The sequence below is a fragment of the Neolamprologus brichardi genome, chromosome 14 (assembly GCF_056152115.1).
Source record: "Neolamprologus brichardi isolate AB-2024 chromosome 14, ASM5615211v1, whole genome shotgun sequence".
Lineage (NCBI taxonomy): Eukaryota > Metazoa > Chordata > Actinopteri > Cichliformes > Cichlidae > Neolamprologus > Neolamprologus brichardi.
This window is the reverse complement of record NC_142117.1, coordinates 5,699,337-5,724,313: the sequence shown is the minus strand read 5'-3', so window position 1 is coordinate 5,724,313 and position 24,977 is coordinate 5,699,337. Positions and strand designations below refer to the sequence as shown.

General features: G+C 40.8%; 2 protein-coding genes across 2 annotated transcripts in view; one reads left to right on the top strand and one right to left on the bottom strand.

Annotated features, from left to right (window-relative positions):
* Positions 1-2,031, top strand: part of tox (thymocyte selection-associated high mobility group box) — a 58,147-nt gene extending 56,116 nt beyond the window's left edge. Inside the window, exon 10 of the mRNA XM_006808411.2 lies at positions 697-2,031. Within this exon, the coding sequence (XP_006808474.2) occupies positions 697-733 (37 nt within the window). The 3' untranslated portion in view covers positions 734-2,031. The remainder of the gene's footprint in view (positions 1-696) is intronic.
* Positions 2,032-13,071: 11,040 nt separating this feature from the next.
* lrrc53 (leucine rich repeat containing 53) lies at positions 13,072-24,765 on the bottom strand. The gene is made up of 9 exons (XM_035915651.2): positions 24,701-24,765; positions 19,567-19,666; positions 19,362-19,490; positions 17,712-17,810; positions 16,877-17,052; positions 16,119-16,282; positions 15,817-16,006; positions 15,534-15,726; positions 13,072-15,308 (listed from the first exon to the last, which is right to left on the bottom strand). Exons 2-9 carry the CDS (start codon positions 19,571-19,573, stop codon positions 13,072-13,074), a joined length of 3,195 nt encoding a protein of 1,064 aa, XP_035771544.2. The 5' UTR covers positions 19,574-19,666; positions 24,701-24,765.
* Between the last annotated feature and the right edge of the window lie 212 nt (positions 24,766-24,977).

The following is a 24,977-nucleotide window of genomic DNA, read 5'->3' as shown; positions in this document are numbered from 1 at the left end:
GCAGCTGATAGACACTTATCATTGGCTGACACAAAATAATGCAAATACTTTCACCATGAAACAACCAGCCTGTCTGTCATTGCTGATTCAACTGCACTATTATTAGATGGGTTTCTATCTAGGTGCAGCATATATTTAAACAAAATAACAGAAAGAAAATGTTACCTGTCCAGATGGTGCTGCTAAACTGTTAAAGGATAAGAGAATACAGTGAGACGATGTCAATGAAAGACAAAGGAAAGAGTGTTGAAAACATGATGGGAATGTGGAATGTGTGAGGAACATTTACCCACTGCTCTTGATAGCCATCCAGTGGAGCAGAAGCTTTTCTATCTTAGCTAAATATAAAAACCTTTTAGCAGTAGTTCTCAGTTTCCATATGAATGTAGGAAAAAGCCTAAAAGCAGATGCGTGGGATTACACCTATTAAAATAACTGTATTACCTGTAATATTAACCAATGTGTACTCTGCAGTCTACATTAATCACTTTAAATGCATATCACCTCGGCATACAAAAGATTTGGTTTAATGTAAATTAATCTAGAGTAGAAATGACCAAAACCAGTTCATATAATCTTTTAACAGACTTGATTTTTCTTGAGGCTCGTTAGGAAACGAAAGGGGAAAAACTCGTCATCATTGAAACAATGAAGCGTGTCAAACATGTCCTTATTGATTCTCCTCTCTGCTTCCAGGGCTCTCCAGAGAGACAAACCTCTGTATCTGAGCTAATCTCAGGACCAAATGGCATCAACCTTCTGCCGAGCCCTTCTACTGCCACACCACAGAACCTCCAGCTTGTTCTCTCCATCCTTAAACACAGCGAGAGCCAAAAATCAGACTCACAGTGGATCGTCTAAATCCGGAATAAATTAGTTTATCTCTTAAAATAATAGTTCCAGCAACAGAAGAGTGGAACATTTCTCGAGAATGCTGACAAAACATCTGCATTTGGCGCTTTCTACTGTCTATTTACTGCATTGTACTACCATTGAACTGAAAATGTGTACACCAGCATGGAGAGGTATATTGGTGTATATACTCCAACCTTTGTCTGATTTCCCATCTGCCCCATTTCCTCTTTTGCAAGGATGGTGTTTACAATTAGTTGCTGTAAATTGCTGTAACATAATCTTTTCAGTTGTCCATATAAGGACAATTACTCGTTTCTTTTTTCTTTAACTCATACTTGCGGTCTCCTTCTATAGCCAAAGTCAGAGGAACGGCATAAAAAACAAAATGTTATTAACCAAATACGACACAAATTGTGTTTGATAACTGGTTCTTTAATCACATGAACGTTAGCCCTCAGTTTGATGCCGTCTGGTCTGAAGTCCCACTCGGTGTCTGCAGAGACAGAGAACATATGGTTACTGTGAGTGTGGAACACTGCGATAATGACTGAAATCGCACCGCTTCGTTCGGCTCAAGACAAATTGGAAAAAGATCTGGAAGAGCACCTGAAGCTGTTTGTTTAACCAGGCACCGACTGTGAATAATTGTGTACGATTAAAGAACGTTTGTTGTGCTCTTGATGAAATCCACTGTATTTTAGTCCATGAAATAATAAAATGTCAAACAATTGTCTGCTGAAAAAAAACATCCCTTTGTATGATGACAGCTCCTCCTCCTGGCATATGTCTGTTGATAATATTGATTTGGATCCAAACTGTGTGAGTGTGTGAAGTGTTAATGAGAACGCACAAGTGGGTTGCATGGTCTCCTTTGTCATCTCTATCTCTCTGTTCACAGAGGCTATTTAAGAAACTTTAACTGTTGCTGGGTTGGCTGTGTTTAAATTTGTTTTTGTTTTGTTTTTTTAAATCAGCTTTTGTTCTAGTGTTAATGATAATGAGACATAACGCTCTCGTTCTGTATCTCTTTGTATTAATGTGTTTTTTGTTTGGTTTTTTTGGCAGATGAAAGCACTCTGGGCAACAGCACCCATTATGGTTTCCTTATTTTTAGATTCTAATAATGTGTTTGAGAATAAAGTCAACGCTGCATTGACATGCAGTCATTACTCCAAACCTGCCTCTTTCATGTTATTTCTGAGTGCTTTGTGACAGCTGTTTTAATTAACTGCACATAATAGCACACCCCTTTACAACTCCTTTGACACAATACACCTTTGTCTGTATCCTGCCCCTTCATTTATTTAAAGTAGTTTGCAAGTGCAAAACAAATACCTTTGAAGTCTCGCAAAATAAGTATTTTTTTACCTTTATTAGGTCAAACAGAAAATCCTACTTTAGTGTTTCTTTTCTTTTGTAGCCACACAGCTTTGGTTTCTTAGATGGAGACGTCAGTGAAAATGTTCATTTTTTTGTAAATGGTCTAATACGTTGGCTTGTTACATTGTGTTTAGTATTGAATTGCATTGAATTGAATTTGGATGCCATTAATATATGATTTGTAGGGTTAAAAATAAAACCCGCACTGATGAGCCAAAAACTAATGGACTCTTGAGGCTGATTCCAAAAGCCACCCCATACAGAGTCTATATGTGAAAGATGGACATATCCACTATGATGTCACCAATTAGTTTTCAAGTCCAGCATGTTGTTGGTGGTGTTTGGAGCCAAGAATTGTTCACAGTGGTGCAACAGAATGAAGGGCTAAGTGCAAGCGTGTTTAGCAAACTGTATGAGAGCAATTAGTGCTCATCAAAACTGAAGTATAAAAGCTTATTTTGTTTGTTCTGTAGGAATCCAGTTATTTGACTTTAATTGAGGTGTGGGCTTTAACATTAAGCCACAGGAAAATCTACATTTTAACCCTAAAGCATATTTTGTACCAGGTTGTAAACGGGCTTTTTAATGCTATACAGTTATGGGAGTATGACTCACACATGGTGCCAGCCTCATGTGGCCAGATGAGGAACTGCAGTTTTTGGCACTTCATGGTGTCCTGGTTTCTACATCCATCTTTTTCTATCTACTCTTTAATGATAACAAGCTAAAATAGATGTAGAAGAAAGATTTAAACCATGCAAAGTGGAGGCTGATTGGCTTAAAAAAGGCAGGTGAGAAAATGATTGGACTAGAGCAGGGGTCTGCAACCTTTAACACCCAAAGAGCCACTTGGACCCGGTTTCCACGCAAAAGAAAACACTGGGAGCTGCAAATACTTTTTGAAATCTAAAATGAAGATAACACTGTATATATTGTTTTTTACTTTTATGCTTTGTGTGAACAACTAAAGTAAGTAAGTAAAGTTTATTTATTAAGCGCTTTTCACAGACAGGCAGTCACAAAGCGCTGTACATAATTATTAAAATAAACAATACAATCAATAGACATACACAATGTAAAAGATCAAATGTAAATAATGTAAAGAATATAAAATACGTAGATCAACAAAAGGCTTGTTTGAACAGAATAGTTTTTAACTGCTTTTTAAAAGAATCCACAGAGCAACTGTGTTGCTTATGAAATCCATGAAGTGCTACAGAGAAAATTACATTTTATTTATGTAATTAACACATTTTGAACTCTTAAAGAAATATAACAAAAGGAAAGACACCCAGCTGAACTAAAATGATCCAGCAAACAAAAACTGTTGTGAGCTGCCCCTTATATCGCCTTTGGGCTTTTGGAGCTTTGACCTGACTTTTAAAAAGTAATTGGAAAAAAGCACTATGCTGCTAAAAAATGAAAAATAGATATTTGCACAATTCTGCCTAAATATGTATTTTACCTGGTTAATGTGTGCGGCGGGGCGTGGTCTGCAGTGCCGCTGCAGGGAGGCGGACGCACGTGAGCGGCACCCGCAATCACGCCTCGCCACCTTAAAGTCTGTGCTATCTATGCTGTTGTGTTGGTGTGTGTCGGGCTGTGAGCTGAAAAGCTACAGCCGGCTGTATGCGTACAGCAACCGTGTGTGAAAAGTGGTCAGTAAAGAGATGCTGAAAAGCATGTTCATGGAAACATCGTCGGGTCTGCCGTGATATGTTTACAATAAGACTTCTGGTCCCGAACCTGTGCGCAGCATCTGCAAATTGGGGCTTTCATCTTTACGCAGGACTGTAAGCTGTCGTCTGTGAGGCGTGAGCGGTGTTTGTTTTTAATTTTCAATTCAATTCAATTTTATTTATATAGCGCCAAATCACAACAAAAGTCGCCTCAAGACGCTTCATAGATACAGAGAAAAACCCAACAATCATATGACCCCCTATGAGCAAGCACTTTGGCAACAGTGGGAAGGAAAAACTCCCTTTTAACAGGAAGAAACCTCCGGCAACATAGTTCACGGTGGAGAACAGCTGCCGACATAATGTGGATCCGAAGATCCATAACTGGCCTACCTGGGGTCGAAAGTCTCGTTAAATGCACGGCATTTCGGCGGGTACACCGGCTTCCGCGAGTTCCGCGAGCTTATTTTGAGCGGTGAAAAAAATAATATAATATAATTTTATTTTTATATTTCAAAATCACAATAATCTTCCAATTTAGAACTACAAGTTAAAAAAAGAACTAAACAAAAATAAAATACACTTCAGCTAAATACTTCTAATTTATTTTCCCAAACCACCCGGAGCCGCAGTATAAGGACAAAAGAGCCGCATGCGGCTCCAGAGCCGCAGGTTGCCGACCCCTGGACTAGTTATGATGTCAGCATTGAGATGAACAGTGTGGTAAAGCAGTAGTCATGTAAAGAACAGGAAAGCAGGAAGATGAGTGATTGCAGATCTTTCTTACTGAACTTACCATAAGCTTCATATTTTATTTATTTTGTGCTATTTTTGTTAAACTATTTCTATACATGTCCATTTTTCAGAAGAAAAAACATCTATCATGGGCGTGGGAAGAGTCAGAGCCATAACAGAGCCCGCTAGACATTACTTCTCTTGCATTCAACATTTGCATTTCATGTAGATGCTTGCAGACACAGTTACATTTGTACCAAGGTGTACAAGGTGGCAGCACAGGGTGAAGTTACTGCACAATAGTCTTATCTTACTCATATGTAATAAGAATATTACGGTTTTCTTGTCCTTCTGCATTGACATACCTTTTCTACCTATTTCTCCACTGCTGCTTTCTTTCTTTCTCCTCTGTTGGTGTGGGTGCGGATGAGTTTGGTGTTACTCTGTGTGTTTCAGAGGTGAGGTCTTGCTAGCTCGCCTTCCTTCCTTGTTGGCGCACCTGCAAACAGTTTGGTAGTTACCCACCTATGTGCAATCTAATCAATAATTACCTGCTACTTAACGCTAAAAAAAATCCCTTGTTGTTGCTAAATTGTTGGACTGATGTTCAGGTTCCTTGGTTCCTGATTAGAGCTGTTTTTGCTGTGGACTTGTTTTTGTCATGACCTGGATCTGACTGTGGTTTTAAGCCTTTTAGGCTGTATTCTTTTTTTAGTGTTCATAATTTTATTATATTCATGTTACTGAATATTTGGAGTCCTTAGGTCCTGTTATAATTTAGTCACACTTCTAGAGTTTGTTTTGTTCCCTCAGTATTTTTTGACACGTTCTTTTGTGTCAACATTTTTATATTCATTTATGTGTCTGCATTTAGTTATGGTTCTCACTTCCTGTTTTATTTTGATATATTCTTGTCTTTAATGTCTTAAGATTAGTTTTATTTCTTCGCCTGTCTCATTGTCGTTTTTTTTTTTCATTATTATCGCTTGCATCCAGTTTCCCTGCTCTGCCTACCTCCCCCGAGTGCCTGTCCATATGTGTGTCTGCAGCACCGTCACCAGGCTTTGTTGTAGGTTGTCTCAACAAAAATATCTCTTCTGTCACCTGAAGTCTTCCCCAGTGGACAAATATCAAGACATTCTCACCTAAAGCTGTCTTGTGTCTAGATTCAATTCAATTCAATTCAATTCAGTTTTATTTATATAGCGCCAAATCACAACAAAAGTCGCCTCAAGGCGCTTCATAGATACAGAGAAAAACCCAACAATCATATGACCCCCTATGAGCAAGCACTTTGGCGACAGTGGGAAGGAAAAACTCCCTTTTAACAGGAAGAAACCTCCGGCAGAACCAGGCTCAGGGAGGGGCGGGGCCATCTGCTGTGATTGGTTGGGGTGAGAGAAGGAAGACAGGATAAAGACATGCTGTGGAAGAGAGACAGAGGTTAATAACAGATATGATTCAATACAGAGAGGTCTGTTAATACATAGAGAGCGAGAAAGGTGACTGTAAAGGAAAAACTCAATGCATCATGGGAATCTCCCGGCAGCCTACATCTATTGCAGCATAACTAAGGGAGGATTCAGGGTCACCTGGTCCAGCCCTAACTATATGCTTTAGCAAAAAGGAAAGTTTGAAGCCTAATCTTGAAAGTAGAGATAGTGTCTGTCTCCCGAATCCAAACTGGAAGCTGGTTCCATAGAAGAGGGGCCTGAAAACTGAAGGCTCTGCCTCCCATTCTACTTTTAAATACTCTAGGAACAACAAGTAGGCCTGCAGAGCGAGAGCGAAGTGCTCTAATAGGGTGATATGGTACTACAAGGTCATTAAGATAAGATGGGGCCTGATTATTTAAGACCTTGTATGTGAGGAGCAGGATTTTGAATTCAATTCTGGATTTAACAGGAAGCCAATGAAGGGAAGTCAAAACAGGAGAAATATGCTCTCTCTTTCTAGTCCCTGTCAGGACTCTTGCTGCAGCATTTTGGATTAGCTGAAGGCTTTTCAGCGAGTTTTTGGACATTCTGATAATAATGAATTGCAGTAGTCCAGCCTGGAAGTAATAAATGCATGAACTAGTTTTTCAGCGTCACTTTGAGACAGGATATTTCTAACTTTAGAGATGTTGCGCAAATGGAAGAAAGCAGTCCTACATATTTGTTTAATATGTGTGTTGAAGGACATATGCTGGTCAAAAATGACTCCAAGGTTCCTCACAGCGTTACTGGAGGCCAAGGTAATGCCATCCAGAGTAAGAATCTGGTTAGATACCATATTTCTAAGATTTTCAGCGCCGAGTACAATAACCTCAGTTTTATCTGAATTAAGAAGCAGAAAGTTAGCGGCCATCCAGGTCTTTATGTCTTTAAGACATTCCTGCAGTTTAACTAATTGGTGTGTGTTATCTGGCTTCATAGATAGATAGAGCTGGGTGTCATCTGCATAGCAGTGAAAATGTATGCTATGTCTTCTAATGATGCTGCCCAAGGGAAGCATGTATAATGTAAACAGAATTGGTCCTAGCACTGAACCCTGTGGAACTCCATAATTAACCTCAGTGTGTGAAGAGGACTCTCCATTTACATGCACAAATTGGAGTCTATTAGATAGATATGATACAAACCACTGCAGTACAGTACCTGTAATACCTACAGCATGTTCTAATCGCTCTAATAGGATATTATGGTCAACAGTATCGAACGCTGCACTGAGGTCTAGCAGGACAAGCACAGAGATGAGTCCACTGTCAGAGGCCATAAGAAGATCATTTGTAACCTTCACTAAAGCTGTTTCTGTGCTGTGACGAGCTCTGAAACCTGACTGAAACTCTTCAAATAAGCCATTCCTCTGCAGATGATCTGTTAGCTGTTTGACAACTACTCTTTCAAGGATTTTTGATATGAAGGGAAGGTTGGAGGCATCACTTAGTTACCAACCACCATTGTGTCCATCTCAGGAAGGTGAGGTCATGAAGGTCATTGTTCCTTCAGTCTAACACTATATTCAATGTTGTCATTGCCTCTGGAGAGCAACCCAAACTGCCCTGCTGAAAACAACAAATGTCTGCCTGATTGTCAATCCGGTCCTTAAGTCTGACGTCATTAGCCGTGCCTGGGCCCAAACTCGGCTGCAGGTCCCTAAGTCACACGATCACTGTGGCATCACTGAGAGAAAAAACTGTCTAAATTATTTCATCTGTAATAAAATGATCAGTGTGGCTGCTCTACCAGGTGCAGTGTTGCCAACTTAGCAACTTTGTCGCTATATTTAGCGAGTTTTCAGACCCCCTAGCGACTTTTTTTCTAAAGAAACGTGAAAGACATTACAAAAAACAATAATTGCTAAAAGAAATTTAATTTGTAGTTTTAAATAAATTCTAAATGCATTTAGGACGTTTTTTGCTCACTTTATGTCTCGTCCACGATGTTATTTCTCTCTCCAGCAGCGTAGGTTACAATTACATTAGCATGACCAATTATGCAAATTAGGTGATGACGTCATTTAGCGACTTCTAGTGACTTTTAGGACAACCAATAGCGATTTTCCTTACTGAGGAGTTGGCAACACTGACCAGGTGTAACAATCAAGTTTAACATCCAGGCATCAATGAAATTTAATGGAGTTAGAAATTAGCAGGGAGTTAGCTCGCTAGTTTCCATCTAAATATAATATACCATGTTCTGACTGAGGGATTTTCGAAACAAATTAAGACGTATAGCTCTGCTATCACTTTCAACATAAATGAAGACAGTAAAGTAAACAGCAGTGACATTTGTAGGGTTACTGAAGTTAGGCTAGCTAGTACGTGATCGCTAGTGACACAGCTATGTTAGCATAATTAAAACAGTGAAGCTGGAGGATGAACGCTAACTTTTTCCCACCCGATAAAAGTTAACGTGAGGGTTCCCGATGGTTACGAACAAATGCAATCGCATGACAGGATGCTGTAAACGGACTGAACTTGAGTCAGGAGAACAACTGAGATAATCCATCCACAATACGAGGTTAGTCATTAATATACTGCTGCATGGGCTGGGCTGTAGTTACATCATAAGGTTTTAAAAACTGAGCTTTAAAATGAATAGAGGTAATAAAAACCGAGAGAGGCTGACAGTGATCACAGTGATCACTGTTGAGATTAAATAGAACAAGATACAACGCATTAAAACATATTAAAAACACAAAGGCCTTATTAAACCCAGGGTAGTTTGGGCCCGGAAGCAGGATTTGTCATGTCATCACTTAAAGACCGGATAGTTGATTGGAAAGGTTATCTGCCAGAGGAGAGGACTTTGGTTCCACAGCCTCCTTGGTTAGAGATTTTCATTGTAGGCATTCCAACAAGCCAGGTTAGGTCACCAGGAGCCTCTTATTGTTGAGGGGTGGGGTAGGGGGTACGTCTCCTTGTCCTCCTGTGTTTATCATCGTTTTCTACCATTTCTCCACCTTATGCTCGAACGTTCCTCTCTGTGGTGTGCATGTGTGTGTTGTAACTCTGCTTGTTTGTTTCAGCGGCAAGGTCTTACTGGCTCTCCTACCTTCCTTGTTGATGCACCTGGAAACAGTTAAGTAATTATCTACCTGTGTGCAATTTGATTACTCTCCTGCTACTAGGTCCTCGGTTGTTGCTAGATCATTGCACTTACTGTAAATGGTAAATGGCCTGTATTTGTATAGCGCTTTACTGTGGTAGTGTTCTGGGTTTTTGATTTGTTCTGGACTTATTCTGTACTCTACGGCGAAGCCATCATGGTTTCTAAAGAGAGAAAGTGGTGAAGAGAAAACCAAACAGGTTACCTGTTTGGGGGGGAATCTGGAGTCTAGTCCAGATCTGGTTTGGTGTGTTAAACCTTTATACTGAGGGAAACCTCCCCCTCCACAGAATATAAACCTGTGTACATTTGACATTTTGATATTTTTGAAGATCATATCAAATGTTAAATGGTTTCATTCTCTCCTGTCAGCCTTTGTCTTTTTGGTAAAATAATGAGTTCAAATTCAACACTCAGGCCCCTAACTCTATCAAGCAAATTAGGTATTTTTCCCTCTGTTATAATTATGTCTCCAAAGTGCCAGATCTGAGTCATAAATCAAAAGTGCAGCTGCTGAAAAAGAAGGGTGCCTCCGTTGGTGTGTGCAGGTACACACTGCCCCCTAACAACCACAGGCAAGGACTGCAACCACTTCTTATATGTCACACATTTCCTGGTGTTATTACACTACCCCTAAATCCATCATCGTCACGTCTTATAAGCTGATTTTGTTGGAAAAGCACCAGATTTAGCTGTGAAGCAATGGAGTGAATAAAATGGTGTGCATACAACTAGAAATATGTTGAATGGTAGGATTTTTTTTTGGGGGGGGGGGGGGGGGGGCTGCAGCGTGTTACTCTACTTTTGAAAAGTAAAAGAGTTACATGGGATGTAATGGGAAACAGACCAATGTAAGAGAAGACATGATTTTTTGAAGAAAAAAAAATCTATTGGTGCATAGCTTCATGTTACGTTATATAGTTATATACTGCAGCATCCTGGCAACCTGTCCAGGGTGTATCCCTGAGGGGGAACCCTAAAATCAGCTGTTGTGGTGCAGCTGGGAGAGAAGAAATGCATAGAAAGACGTTTCATGAGTTGTTTTGTGACTTTCAGTCAATTTTCCTTTGTGTAAGGCTGCAATCAGCTGGCCAGTGCTGCTACTCTGATATTCACTGTGTTTTGAGGATCAACCCCACTGAATTCAACAACATATAAGCAGATGTTTCACAAGCTCTATGGCTGATTTCCATCCCCTAGACCACCAAGGAAACTAGTATGAAAGGGAGTCTGTGAGTGAATCTAATCAGCATCATGACCTCAAATATACATGTTTTACTCTTGATGTAATGATTACATTAATAATAATGGTTTGGATTTATAAAGTGCTTTACAATGCCACTATTCATTCACACACTGGTGGAGGCAAGCTACGGTTGTAGCCACAGCTGCCCTGTGGCACCATCGGCCCCTCTGGCCAACACCAGTAGTAAAGTGTCTTGCCCAAGGACACAACGACCAGGACAGAGAGCCCGGGGATCGAACCGGCGACCTTCCGGTTACAGATACGCTTCCCAACCCCCTGAGCCATGCTCACCAACCCCCACAGCATGCTATGCATCAGCCCACCATATACTGTATAGTGCATCACTGCAAACTACACTGCTACTGCCAGCTAACCAGTTTAGCCTGTACAAAACCATACCAAACTTTGTAGTATGTTTTTATGCAATATATATAATTCAGCAACACATCATATATCAATCCAATATCAGTTTTGAAAGCTCTACAAAGAATTAGGACATTAAAATAGGCTTTAAATGGCCTGTTTATAAAGTTTGCTTGCTGAAAAGTCCTTACCTTTGTAAAAATCTTTCTCCATCTAGGTGTGTTACAAATTAACAAGCTGCTCCTAAATTCTGAGGTATTTGTACTCAGCCCTAAAACTCTTAGAAAACAAATACTTACTCTGGGTGGCATTACTTGGCCTCCAGTAACACTGTGAGAAATCTTTGAGGTTTTTGTCTTTCAATACCTTTGAATTAAGCAAATATGTAGGATTGCTTTCTTGCATTTTGCAATATCTCTAAAATTACAAACACATTACAAACAACAGATGCTAAAACGCTACTTATTGTATTTATTACTTCTAAGCTGGACTACTCTAGTTCATTATTATCAGGGTGTCCTATAAACTCCCAGAAAAGCTTTCAATTGATCCAAAGTGCTACAACAAGTGTACTGACAGGGACTAGAGAGAGAGTTGTCCCATGATAACTTCTCTTCATTGGCTCCGTGTTAATCTAATAACCAGGCCCCATCTTATCTTAAAGACCATATCACCCCACTTTGCTAACAGACTACAGGCTTACTTGTGGTTCCTGCTCTGGGTTTTTAAAAGTATAATGGGAAGCAGCGCTGTGTGGAACCAGCTCCTAGTTTGGATCTACTTCTAAGATCAAATTTTCCTTTTTGATGAAGCTTATACTGTATTAGGTAACCCTGAATCTTCCCTTACTTAAACTGCACTAGGTCTAGGCTTTCTTCACTCACTTTGTTTTCATTCATTGTGTGTTTATTCACCACTCTGCATTTAATCATTAGATATTATTCCACAGTATGTCTTTTGCCCTGTCTTCTTTTCCTCACCCAAAGCTGGTCACAGCAGATGGCTGCCCCTCCCTGAGTCTGATTTCTTCCTTTTAAAAAGGAGTTTTTTTCTCCCGGCTATCACCAAGTGCTTGCTCAGAGGGGGTTGTTTGATTGTTGCCATTTTTCTCGTTGGTACTATATAAATAAAACTGAAGTGAAATTATTTTTTTGTGACCACAATTTTAAGGTTGGAGCTCCAAAACTTTGGAGCAGCCCTCCTCTGCCTTATCAGGTCAGCTCAATGTTTGGTTTGTATTAAAAAAAAGGGTTTTTATTAAGTTACCTTTACCCTCATCTTTAATTTTTGGCTCTCATTCTTCGTATATGTGTGTTGAAGTGTCTATGCAGCAGTTAATGTAAGTATTTGTGTGTTTAAATGTACACTTATTATTAACACGTGCTTCTATCCAATCTGTGAAGCTCTTTTTTTTTTAACTGTGTGTTTTAAAAACAGATATACAAATAAAGTTATTATTCTTAGAAATGCAATGCCATCTAAGAATCAGGACCACAGACACCTTCTCTGTGATCATATCCAAGAACAACATTAACAAGACAGTGACGTTCGACAGTATAATATATCAGTGACTCACAGGAGTAAGAAAGCTCAGACAGTAAATGGACCCCTGTGTAGGCAGCATGTAGAGCTCTGCAGTGTGACCAGGAAACCTAATCCTCTGCAAACAGCCATCCTAGCGCCAAAACTGAAACCCAATCCTGCATGCACACCAAAACCCCAGAAACCTGCTGCAATCTGCATAGAGGTCAAAGTTACAGTGTTTTAGTCCTCAGATCACTGAAAGATGTTGTCTTTATTTCACTACTGTGTTTACTGTAGAACTTACTGTACTACTCGAGCAATTATAACCTCAAATGTGTAAATGACTGTAAGTTAGCAGCTGAACTAAGCAAAAGCTCCGCCTTACATGAAACTGTGCTTCATGTCCACGAATAAATGTTGTAATTTTTAACTATACTGTCACAACACACCAGGAAATACCATCTGTAGATGAAGATCATGAGGAACGACAGAAAGCTGCAGCAAAGCCACTAAATGGTTTTCATGTGATGTAATTTTATTCAAATGCTGCTTCAAAGGCCATGAATGATTTTAAAATGCAAAAATACTAATTGATAAAAAATAAACAATATGAAATCCTCTAAATCTCAAAGTGATTCAGTAGTACCATTATCTCCTTTTACTCAGATAAAAAGTCGTTTAAATACTGAGTTAGCTTCTAACGTATTTTCCTCTCCAGAGCAGTGAGAGGACGGCTGGATGTCTTCTCAGGAAGCACCAGTCTCAGCTTCCTCCTGAGGGAGGGGGAGCCTCCTTCCTCAGGCAGGTACTCTTGCTGCAGCAGAGCAGCTGCTGTGGAGGATTCACTCTCTGTGGATATACCGGGCACACCTGATACACCTGCCTCCTGCATGCTGGCTCCAGACTTTTCCACTGCAGGCACCTCAGTTTGAGCCACACCCCCTACTGATATATCAACTATTGTACCAACAGGTACATTCCCAGTCTCTGCCTGACTGTTACTAATTGATATATTCTCCACTGTGCTCGCTGGTTCGAGTCTTTTGGGGGCATCCTCAGACATGGAGGCAGGGAGGTTCTCTTTGGTCATGGATGCTTGAGGTTCAACAGATAGCTCATGCAGTCCTGCATTCTGAATGACTTGTCCCTGTGCTAGTTCAGGTTTTGGCTTGGCTACAAGAGGAGCACTGTCAGGAAGCATTTGGCTCTGAGAGAGGGACTGGACAACTGCAGGATTAACTCCTGGGTTTGCTGCTAAGTTCAAGGGAGCTCCTCCAATCTGAGGTGTTGCACTTGCATGGAAAGGGTTAGCAGCAGACAGAACTCCTCCTGCAGTTTGTCTGATAAGCATGTCTGGAGCACTGCTTGGAGCCACATTAGGCCCACTGAATGCCATACTAGGAGCTGGACCTCTGGGGCACAGCAAATTTGATCCTGAGGCCGAGGTGCTGAGCAGGAAGTTCCCCCCTTGAAGAGAGAGGCTGCTGCCACTTAGCTGTGAGCCAGCTGAGCCAAGCAGTGAGAGGTTGGTAGATGAATGCTGAGCACTACCCAGAGTCAGGCCAGTTCCTTGATACTTATTACCCAGCAGACTTTGCCCATGTCCACTAACAATAGTGGATCCTGATTGGTTAGCAGCACTGCTGCTTTGCACAGACTGGTTGTTCTCTGGGTATCTACTCTCTTCTGTACTTTTCTGGTCACTGTTATCACTTTTGGAAGTTGTTTTTTCAGAGGGTGTTTGGCTTTTCTGTCCTTCCTCTCCTCCGACCTCTTCTTCCTTGATTCCATCCTCAGCCGATGTCTCAATCTTGGAGGATTTTCTAATTTTTTTCTTGCTAGACTTTCCTTTTTCTTCCTTCTCCTCACGTTCTTTTCCATCCTTTCTTTTTTCTTTGCTTTTCTTGGAGCTGCTTTTCTCCAAAGCACCCTGCTCATTTTTCTTCCTTGGATGGACTTTGCTTTTTCTTAGAGGATTCAAGTTTAGTTTGACCTTCACCAACCGGCTGGACTGAACTTTCTGCCTCTTTTCTCTTCTCTTTCTTTTGTCTCTTATTACGTCCTCCTCTCTCTTGTCCTCAATTTGACTGTTTCCTTCCTCCAGGGTTCTTGAACTCTGCAGATCAAACGACACATTTCTGATTACTTTTCTCAACTCTGTGTTCTTCATCATGTCAGAGTGGTTATGAGCATTCCTCCCGCTTTCATTCAGCCTGTACTGAGAAGAGAAGCCATTAGGCAGTGCAAAGTCTCCTGGATTGGTCCCAATCTTCCGTTGTCTCATGTCCTGCTCTGCTCTGTATGTCCTGTGACAACTTTCACAGCGTAAACTCTCATATCCTTTCATCTTTACTTCTGCGTGTGTCCTGTGATTGTTCACATTTCTGCCGTTCTTGCGGGCTGGCAGGATCTCTGCTCTCTGATTAAAGGCTTCACTCTGTGGATAAGAAGATGAATTTGTATTTTCTTGAAAAACAAACTTGTCCCTGTTCAGGTTTCTATGCTGAACTTCTGTCCTTTTCCCCTCCTCATCAGGTATCCTTCTTATTTTTCTCCTTTCTCTGTCCACCTCTGCCTCAATCCCTCCATTCATCCTGTTTTCTCTTCTCATTGGGTTCAGCTGTGGTGCATCACTGCTGCAGTCAGCACAGCTGAAACCGCCACCGTTCTCATCAGTTCTAAATCTAAACTGGTCTCTGGGTTCATTTGCCCATGTGTCCAAAGTCATGGCGTCCTTGTTCCACTGCTGCCTGCTGTTTTCTTGCAAGAAAACATCCCTCCTCCTCTCTCTAACATCAAGGTGATTAACACGGTGGTTAGCTGTGCTGCTGCTTCCTCCTTCTTGCTCTTTCAGTCTTTTACTTTCTTTCATTTCTTTCTTTCGAGACACTTGATAGTAAATCAGAACTATCAGCAGAGTCAAGCCAACGCCACCTGAAGCACAGGAGAATGAGTATGATTGGGTATTAAAGGTTCTGCAGTGTATTTTTCTCCTGTTTTTATTTTCAAATGTTGATCATTTAGAACTGTGTTGCTTCATCTGGGTGTTCTGTGCTTGTGATTCTGCATCTAATACTCTAATTCTCTTTTCTTATTCTTTCACTAGTGTCTAAGAGTTAAATCATTGTTCTTTTATCCTGTGTTGTTTATCATTCTCACCAATAAAGCAGATGACTGCAGTGATGGCTAGATCTCGAGCATACAACTGAGGCGTTACGCTGGCTCTTGGCTCTATATGCACTGTGATGTTCTGATTGGATGGGACACAATTGGCATCGGTCAGCTCCAGCACTGTGGTTACAGCTGGGTTGTCGGCGCTCGCACAAACCATCCTACGGCCATTGTAGAGGATCTGAGATCAGCACAAATAGAAAGAGAAAAGATTTAAGTCAGTTCAGGTTCTGGTGAGTGGACGTAGGTTCAGTGGGGGGAGTTCCTGTACCTTGTCAGGTTGTTGGATGAAGGTGGACAGGAAGTCGGCGAGCTCCAGCAGCTGACAGGAGCAGTTCCATGAGTTGAGGTCCAGGTTGAGATTTGTCAGCCAGGTGAGGTAAGCAAAAGCATCCGCAGGAGCAGAACTCAGGCGGTTTCTGGAAAGATCCAGAGTCGTCAGGCTCACCAAGCCACGGAAACTAAGACACAGAGGGTTATATATATATATATATATTACATTAGGTTTGGTGAAGGTCCTTTATTTCTTTTAAAGAAAGGAAAAAAATAAACATAGTAATATTAACTACTTACCTGTTTCTGTCCACATGTTCAATCAGATTATCTGACAGATCCAGATTCCTCAGTTCTCTGAGGTCATTTAGAGGGAAGGAACGAGAATCTAAGCTGGTGAGCAGGTTTCCCTCCAGTGTAAGACTCTGCAGAGCCTTGGCACCTTTAAACCAGCCACCCTGGATCTGCACGGCAACACAGGGTTGATTCTTACTTCATGTATTTAGTCCCAAAACTTAAAATGCTGTATGTTCTTTAAATGCACAAGAAACGTTGTGGAAGATGATAAACATCCACTAGCATCTGCACATAGTATTTGGTCTTACTGTCTATGTTTTATATAAAGGTTATCTTCTTTCTAAATGCCAGCAGGTAGAAAAAGGTTCAGCTTCCATAGGAAGATTACCCTGGGCAGCCTTGCTCTATTACCTCAGTAAACACTTTACTCATCATTTGTGACTTCTATCTCTGGTTTCAATTTTTGCTGAATACAATATGATGCTCATTTTGCTCATTACTGTCCCCATAGGTGTCCAGAAGGAGCAAAGGAGGATATGCTTCACCATATATGATGAGTTAGTCACATCAGGTCTTCAAAAAACTAAGATGGCTAAAAATGTTCAGCTCGAACCTTCAGCTGGTAAAGTGACAACGGCTACATCCATCTTTTCCACGACTTACTATCCATGATTAACGAAGTAATCACTTAACTGCAAAATCTCTCAACTGAAAATGCTACTGTTGCAAATAGTAGCATTTTCCCCAGCAAAGGTACCTACCGTGCTGATGATATTATGGCCCAAGGTGAGGACCTGTAGCTGGGTTAGATTCATCAGAGCTCCACCCTGTAGAGACTCACTGTTCAGGAGGTTGTGGTCCAGCAGTAATGTGTGGAGGAAGGGCAGATTTCTGAAGGACTCTTTACCAAGTTCTGAGATGTTGTTATGACTCAAACCTGGATGATCAGCAGGGAGAAATACATTTGAACACTATAAAACCGGGAGTCTAAATGTTTTAATGCATCTAAAAAGTGAAAGATGTCCTGTTGCCTGGCTATGCTATTGTTTCTAAAAAAAGAGTCTGGAAAAAGAAACAAGTTTCCTTCTTTTGTTCTTTTTCTGTCTGTCATCTGCCATTGCTTTGCAGTATTTTTATGGTGCAGTTTAGTGGGTCAAAGTTTTAAAAGTAACTCTATTTCATCTAGCAAAGGCGTTTGGCACACTGACCTCTATGGATCAAAAGTTAAAGGCTGTACTAAGAGGGAACATGTAACACAAGCAAGACTAATTGCCTTGCTTGTGTGTAGTTAGTCTTGAGTCTTTATTTTTTGTAAATTTGAGAGGCAAAATTTATCATAGAATGAATATGAAAAGCTGCATTAGAAGCTTTTTCTTGCTACCTTCAAATACCCCTCTTGACCATTGTGGCTGCTTTTTGATTCACTATTTAAACTAACTTTGCTTTACTTTGAAGGACCCGTCCCATCCTTCAATAAACTTCTATCCCCAAGCCATCCAGGTCCTAAATCAGAACATGCCCCCCGTGAACAGAATCAACTTGTCCTACCATTATTGTTGCTGTTTTGCAATTCTCAAAACTCACCAGTTTACTCACCAATGACTGTAATGTTGCTCAGCTCAGACAGTGAGGCAGGCTGAACTGTAGAAATTGAGCCTTCTGTTAGCAGCAGAGCCTGTGTGGTATTCGGAGCAACTGGTCAAGGCATACAAAAACACACAACATCATCAGCATATTAGTGCCTTTCGGTTTCATACGTGAGAAGTAAATTTACCAAATTAAAGTGGTAAATTTTGCATTATGCTACATCAAATTATAGTTTTGGGGAATTTCACTTGTCAATAAGCTAATCTGGGAAGAATTCAAAACAAAATGAATTACAGTAAAAATGTTTCTAGGTTTTATTAATTATATAAGCTTATTAAAAAAGTGTAATATATGACAGTTTTTAGTAATGTCAAATTCTGTTGGTTTTCTTTAGTTTATGTTTTGCAATACTGGCTTTTGTGTTTCAATTTTGTCATTTTATAATGCATTGTGCAATAAAATATGTATTAGTGAATCCATTTGCAAATTAGTATTACGAATTACGAATTGCGGAAGGTAACACGAAAGTAGCACGTAACATTAGCATCACTCCAGGTAGCCCTACCCTTGTAGGCTTGTGTTAGTTTGTGATATGGGGGTACTAGCTAGCTACTGTTAAGAAATAAAGATATATTCTTAATGCTTATTTGCTGATTATATGGTTTTATGTATTTTAGTAATGAAGGCTTGTAAACCAAGGCCACTTTTGACTCACAAACTAAGTGCTCAGCCAGACTGAAAAACAGGAAGTCCGTGCGCAGCTGTACAAGCTAGATAGAGGAAGCTAGGCAGAAAAAGAGGAAGCTACTGACATATAAGGAGTTGTTTGTATTGAAACTGTGTGACGTGTGAAGTACCAAAATAACACTATATGAGACACAGGCTGAGCTTCTAATGTTAGAGATTCTGCAGCTGGCTATGGGCTGTGCAGGGCTCCCTCTTCCAGAAGATGATTGAATAAAGAATTATAAATGTTTTGACCACTCTGAGTCAGGTTTTCTCTGTTCTATCATGGGGATCAAAGAATCGGGTTTAATACTACCGTTTTTGGTAAGCTAATGTCTGCTTTCACAAATAAACTTGGAAACTAATCAAACTGCTGGAACAAGCACTGAGTCCTGTGATTGATAACTGAGTTACTGTCTGTAAACACAGTCTCATCAGTTACCACATAGCTTTTTGATACTTAAAGAGTTAAAAAAAACAAAACATTCCTTGTGTTTTTGTCCATTAAATGACCATATAATGGATATTAAAAAAAAGCAAATTATTTTATTAATTTACAATTGATTATTAAAGCTTAGGATTATTATTTGCTTAGGCTGCTGCCCCCGCAACCCGGCCTCGGATAAAGCGGATGAAGATGGATGGATGATTATTAAAGCATGAAATGCTTTATTTCAGTGTAACGTAACTCTCCCAGTCCTCCATATCCCAGTACCCTCTTATTCGATTGTTAATCCTTCATGTCTGTGTTCAGTGTTTACCTGTTTAGCTACTGTCTCCTTTATTTTGTTAGTTCCCTTTCTCTCGTGTTTTGCTGTCTTCAGCTCTGAATACTGACAAATAATGTTTTTCATATGACTACCGTACAGTAGGACTATGCACTTATTTAGGCTCAGCTTTCAGTTATAGCAGGGGGAATGGCATATTTTTTACCTATAATTTGAGTCAGTCTTTGGCAGATGACAGCATCCTCAGAACAAACCATACAGGAAGCAGGACACAACGGGACTTGGGACATGCGCTGGGCGCTGATGACTAGCAGCAACAACATCAGCAAAATATCTGAAAAGAAATTTGCATAATCTTAACTGCCTGCAGTGGGCCTCTGCGATGCAAGGAAACCATGTGTACTACTCACTGTACATGTTGTGTTACAGTGCAGCGATGATGAGGCCTCTCTTCCACAGGGTCGTAACCTGATACAGCTTTATCCGTATCGCCATTATCATCCGTTTGTCCTACAAAAAGACGTAATTGTATCACTGTAAAAACACCATAATCACCCATCTTGTGTAGTCAGACCTGCGTGGCTGAGTGTGGACCTTAGCCTGCAGCATCCTGAAAACACACAAGTACTGCAGACGAATGAGTGACATCATGAATAAAACACAGATGTCTTCATGGGTGTTTTCACAGACTGAAAGTAATTCTTACCGCCAACACCATCACCAAGTACACGTTCACTCTCTGTTGCTAAGCAAACAAATAAAGCTAAATGGTAATGCATCACCATGTGTATTTGTGTGCTAGGCAGCACTGGGGAGATAGAGTTTGTCCCCAGAGGAGGCTGACTGATGGATAACAGCTCGACATTGTAGCCAAATGAGGCCTATCATGTTTCTGCTAAAGCTCTTTTACTAATGGACTTTTCTCTGGTGATAAACAAATGTAAGCTACTCCACAATAACCATAAAGCAGAATGGCTCATCAGATTGACCAGCAAGACAACACATTCATTACAGAGTGCAATTATATTTCAACCTGGCAGACTTTTATCTCCGATACAAGAAACGCATTTTGCAGTTTATTCCTAGCGCAAACAGCGCTGCTGATTGAAACAATAACGTCTAAGCACCACTTAAACCTGATTTAAGAGCTATTTAAGTATTATGTTTTATTAACACTGAACTCAATGTGCAGCTTCCATCTTCGCTAAGCTCTTTTTTTAATGTTGTAAATGTACAGCTGCACTCTGATCTCGTGCATTTTTACATAGTGATTTTGAATTTCTTGGTAGTTGTTTTGTGTCTGTTTTTCATCACATCAAGTCTCTTTGTTGTCATTTCATGCATCTTTGTGTGTCACGTTAATCTCTTTTGTCTCTGTCATGTTGCCCCATTTTTGTGAGTCTCGACAATGTTGATCTTTTGCATAGTTTTCTTTTGTAGGGAACCGTTTTAACTGACATTATAGTTTGTCTTAATAATAATAATAATAATAATAATGTCAAAGGAGCTTGCAAAGAAAAGCGTCTGGACTTCTTTAAGTTACTTGAAGACGTTTCACCTCTCATCCGAGAAGCTTCTTCAGTTCTAAGGTCAAATGGTGGAGAGTCCCAGATATAAACCTAGTGGGAGTGTCCCCCCACAGAGGGACAAAAGGACCCCCTGATGATCCTCTAATCGCCTGAGCCAAGGTCTAATAGCCAGCTCAAAACTGGATTATAGATGACAGAGAGTTGGTGTCGTAAACCACCTCTCTGCCATCTATAATCCAGTTTTGAGATCCCTTCCCAGACGCCTTAACGCCCACTCACACCCTGGGCCATCTGACCTCAGGAATTCGCATGATAAGGTGGGGCCAGGTTTCACAATGAACTCACCCGAAACTCTGGCTGATTGGGACCCACACCCAGTTCCACACCTTGGCTCAGGCGATTAGAGGATCATCAGGGGGTCCTTTTGTCCCTCTGTGGGGGGAAACTCCCACTAGGTTTATATCTGGGACTCTCCACCATTTGACCTTAGAACTGAAGAAGCTTCTCGGATGAGAGGTGAAACGTCTTCAAGTAACTTAAAGAAGTCCAGACGCTTTTCTTTGCAAGCTCCTTTGACTACGATGACCTGGATGACTGAGAACCTTCACAGACAATAATAATAATGGATTGCATTTATATAGCGCTTTTCGGGACCCCTCAAAGCGCTTTACAATACCACTATTCATTCACTCTCACATTCATACACTGGTGAAGGCAAGCTACAGTTGTAGCCACAGCTGCCCTGGGACAGACTGACAGAAGCGAGGCTGCCATATTGCGCCATCGGCCCCTCTGGCCATCACATAATACTACTGAAGAGACAGTAGACACCTGGGAGACAGGTGTAACAGTGAAGCTCCTAGGAATAGACATAGTGAGGGTAGACAACTTTAAATATCTGGGGTCAACTATCCAAAGCAACAGACAGTACACAAGAGGTGAAGAAGAGAGTGTAGGCAGAGTGGAGTAGGTGGAGATGGTGTCAGGGGGATTTGTGACAAAAGGATAGCAGCAAGAAAGGGAAGGTTTACAAGACAGTAGTGAGACCTTTATGATGCAGGGTTTGGAGGCAGTAGCTCTAAGAAAAAGACAAGAGGCTGACGTGCAAGTGACAGAGTGACCAGGATGGACATCATCAGAGGGACAGCTCAGGTTGAGCAGTTTGGGGACAGAGTTAGAAACTCGAGGTGGAAGTGGATATATTAGACAAAGGATGTTGAAGATGGAAATGCCAGGCAGGAGGAAACGAGGAAGACCTCTGAAAACGTTTATGGATGTAGTGAAGGGGAACAGAAATTGTTGGTGTGATAGAGGAGGAGGTCAAGGATAGGGTTAGATGGAGGCAGATGATCGGCTGTGACAACACTTAAAGGGAGCAGCCAAAAAAAAAAAAGTTGTTTTGTGGTGCATCTCTTTTTTGTGTACTGTATTTCTTTAAAGCTGTTTTGTGCCTCTTTGTTGTCTCTTGACAAGACACATGTGGATGAGACAGAAAACAAAGAACTCAGACCGAACACCATAACAGTAAAGCAATCTAGACTTGTAGCCAAAATTTCATAGAAACTAAACAGCCAACAGACCTCACACAATACAACAAGGACTGACGCTCAGAATTAACAGTATGATAGAAAGTCAATCATCAGACAGTAATCTAAATCTTCAGGCACAGAATAACAGTAATAACAATAACTCTAAAGTAAACGCAAGAACCTAGGACCAGGACAAATATACATTTCTTAGTGGAACAGAATAGAACAGCCCTTTATTGTCCTGAAATTGTGGATGCTCCACATCTACTGTGCAGGAACAAAATATAAATAATAAGACATCAGAAATACACACAGTAGGAGAGCTTGCTCTACACTGAGGAACAGTAGCAGCAGCAGCTTCTGGTCCATGTTATTCTTCCTCAGGAGCCAGAGGAAGTGTAGCTGCTGCTGCACTTGATCAGCGGAGATTTGATCGCCCTGAAACTTAAAGGGGGAGACAGATTCCACTCATTCTCCATTTATAATGAGAGGGCAGTGAGCCTGTCTGTGCCTCCTGAAGTCCACGATGTGTTATTTTGTTTTAAGGCTGTTCAGCTTCTAGTATATCTGCTTTAGAGATTTTCTGCCTGCTGTTAGTAAAACATCACTGAGCAACATCACAGCGTAGTGGTTTATACACAGTGTTGGGAAGGTTACTTTTAAAATGTATTCCATTACAGATTACAGAATACATGCCCCGAAATGTATTCTGTAACGTATTCCGTTACGTTACTCAATGAGAGTAACGTATTCTGAATACTTTGGATTACTTAATATATTATCATGCTGTTTACAACTACATGAATGTGCTATTGCTGTGATTTATTACTGTTACTGAAGGTCCGCGACTCCGTAGTAAAGGGACCTCTGGCTAATACGGTGGGTTCTGTGTCGGCTCGTAGCCGAAAACTAGCTTTACTTTGTTGTCTGGGTCAAGTTTTCTTGCCAGAGACAGAGAGAGGCGTTGAAAGGCTGCTCCAACGGAGCTTATTTTTTCGGAGGAAAACACGAACACGGTGTACAGTCGAGTCTTAATAGCTTACTTACAACTGGGCTCGTCAGGCTCTCTTCTTGGCTGCAGTGGTTATTATTATATTTACATGCTTCCAGCTCCCGTTTTTGCTCGATGACAGCTCGTACTTTTCCTTTTTCTCCCTCCCTCGCTCACAGACACATAACGTGTATGGCAGTCCATTCTCCCTGCAGCACGGACTACACTGCCTATGATGCTACATTCTTTAGAGCTATACCTGTAGCATTCTGCCTATTAGCTTAGCACAACAACAAAAAGGCCTCTCTCACCCAGGAAACATGCAGAGAGAGAGCGTCACCCTGTAACCATGGCAACCGTAACGCTGCCGCCTGGAACAACAGAACGTAGCTGTCAAACAAAACCCAAACAGTCCTGACCCGCCACAATATGAAACAGGGAAGTACCGCCGTGTAATCAATTTATTTCAACAAAGTAACTGTATTCTAAATACCACCTTTTTAAACGGTAACTGTAACGGAATACAGTTACTCATATTTTGTATTTTAAATACGTAACGGCGGTACATGTATTCCGTTACTCCCCAACACTGTTTATACATTCACAAAACAGTCTGAAGGTCCCTCAGTTCAATCCCGAGGAGACACACAGATCTCTTTGGGTTTGTGTGAGGAACAAAAATCAGCCAAGTCAAAACAGATGCAGCTACCTGCTGTGGCTAGCTTCAGTGGTAATACTGAATGGATTCGTTCTTATGTGGCACTTTTCTAGTCTATGTCTCATTCACCCATTCATACAAGCACCGTTTACCATCTTTCTATCCAACAGTCACACTTCAACAAACACAATTTGGGGTTTAGTATCTTATCCAGGATATTTGACCATGCAGACTGAAACAATCAGGGATCAAACCACTGACCTTTGGATTAGTTAGTACATGATTAGGAAGTCACAATTAGTACGTGACTTGCTCTACCTCCTGAGGTAAAGCCACCCTCATGCTGGTTTAAGTCGAAAATGGCATTACCAGCTGGTAATATAGCCTAGATTTCCTGATGAACTGCACTGGTTAATGAAGTGCTGCGAGGAAACTACGAACTTACCTGGAAACTACATTAGTGAGACTTTCACTGAAGCACGCCAGGCTTCATGATAGTGTGATGGTCAGGGTACACACATGTTAACCATAGGATATTAGGTTTCAGTCCAGTTCAAACTTTTCCCATCTTATTAGTTGACTGACTCCTCGGATAAGTTTGACCCACCATCGTCACAGCAACTCACTAGACAGTTACAACAATTGGAAAATATGCTTTTAACAGAGCTTGTTAGTGACCCAATTACAATTTGGTATTTACCAAATTGTGCACTTTTATTTCAGTGTCATCTACTACAGCTTGGTTTCTTATTCTGAACATCTAAATATTAATTTTAAAAAAGATCATTGTCAGATCGTCATCATAGAAATCCATTAAAACATTAGCAGGTTCCTTACCTGTTCCTAACCAAGTGTTTTAACCCTGCTGCTGATATGGTGCACTCCACTCACATGATCCATCAGAATGACCTGTAGTGCTTGTCTGCTGTAGGGCCATCATTTACTGGTTGCTGTAGTGCTGCAACACGTACCGTGTATATGAGCGGGTCTAGCTCAGGTTACCTGGCCGTCTCTGAAGCATGCTCAGTAGAGCTGGCTGTTACCTGAGAGGAACAGATGTCATGTCTGACTTGGAAACAGAGCCTTAAACTTCGTCTTAGTTTTTTCGTTGTTT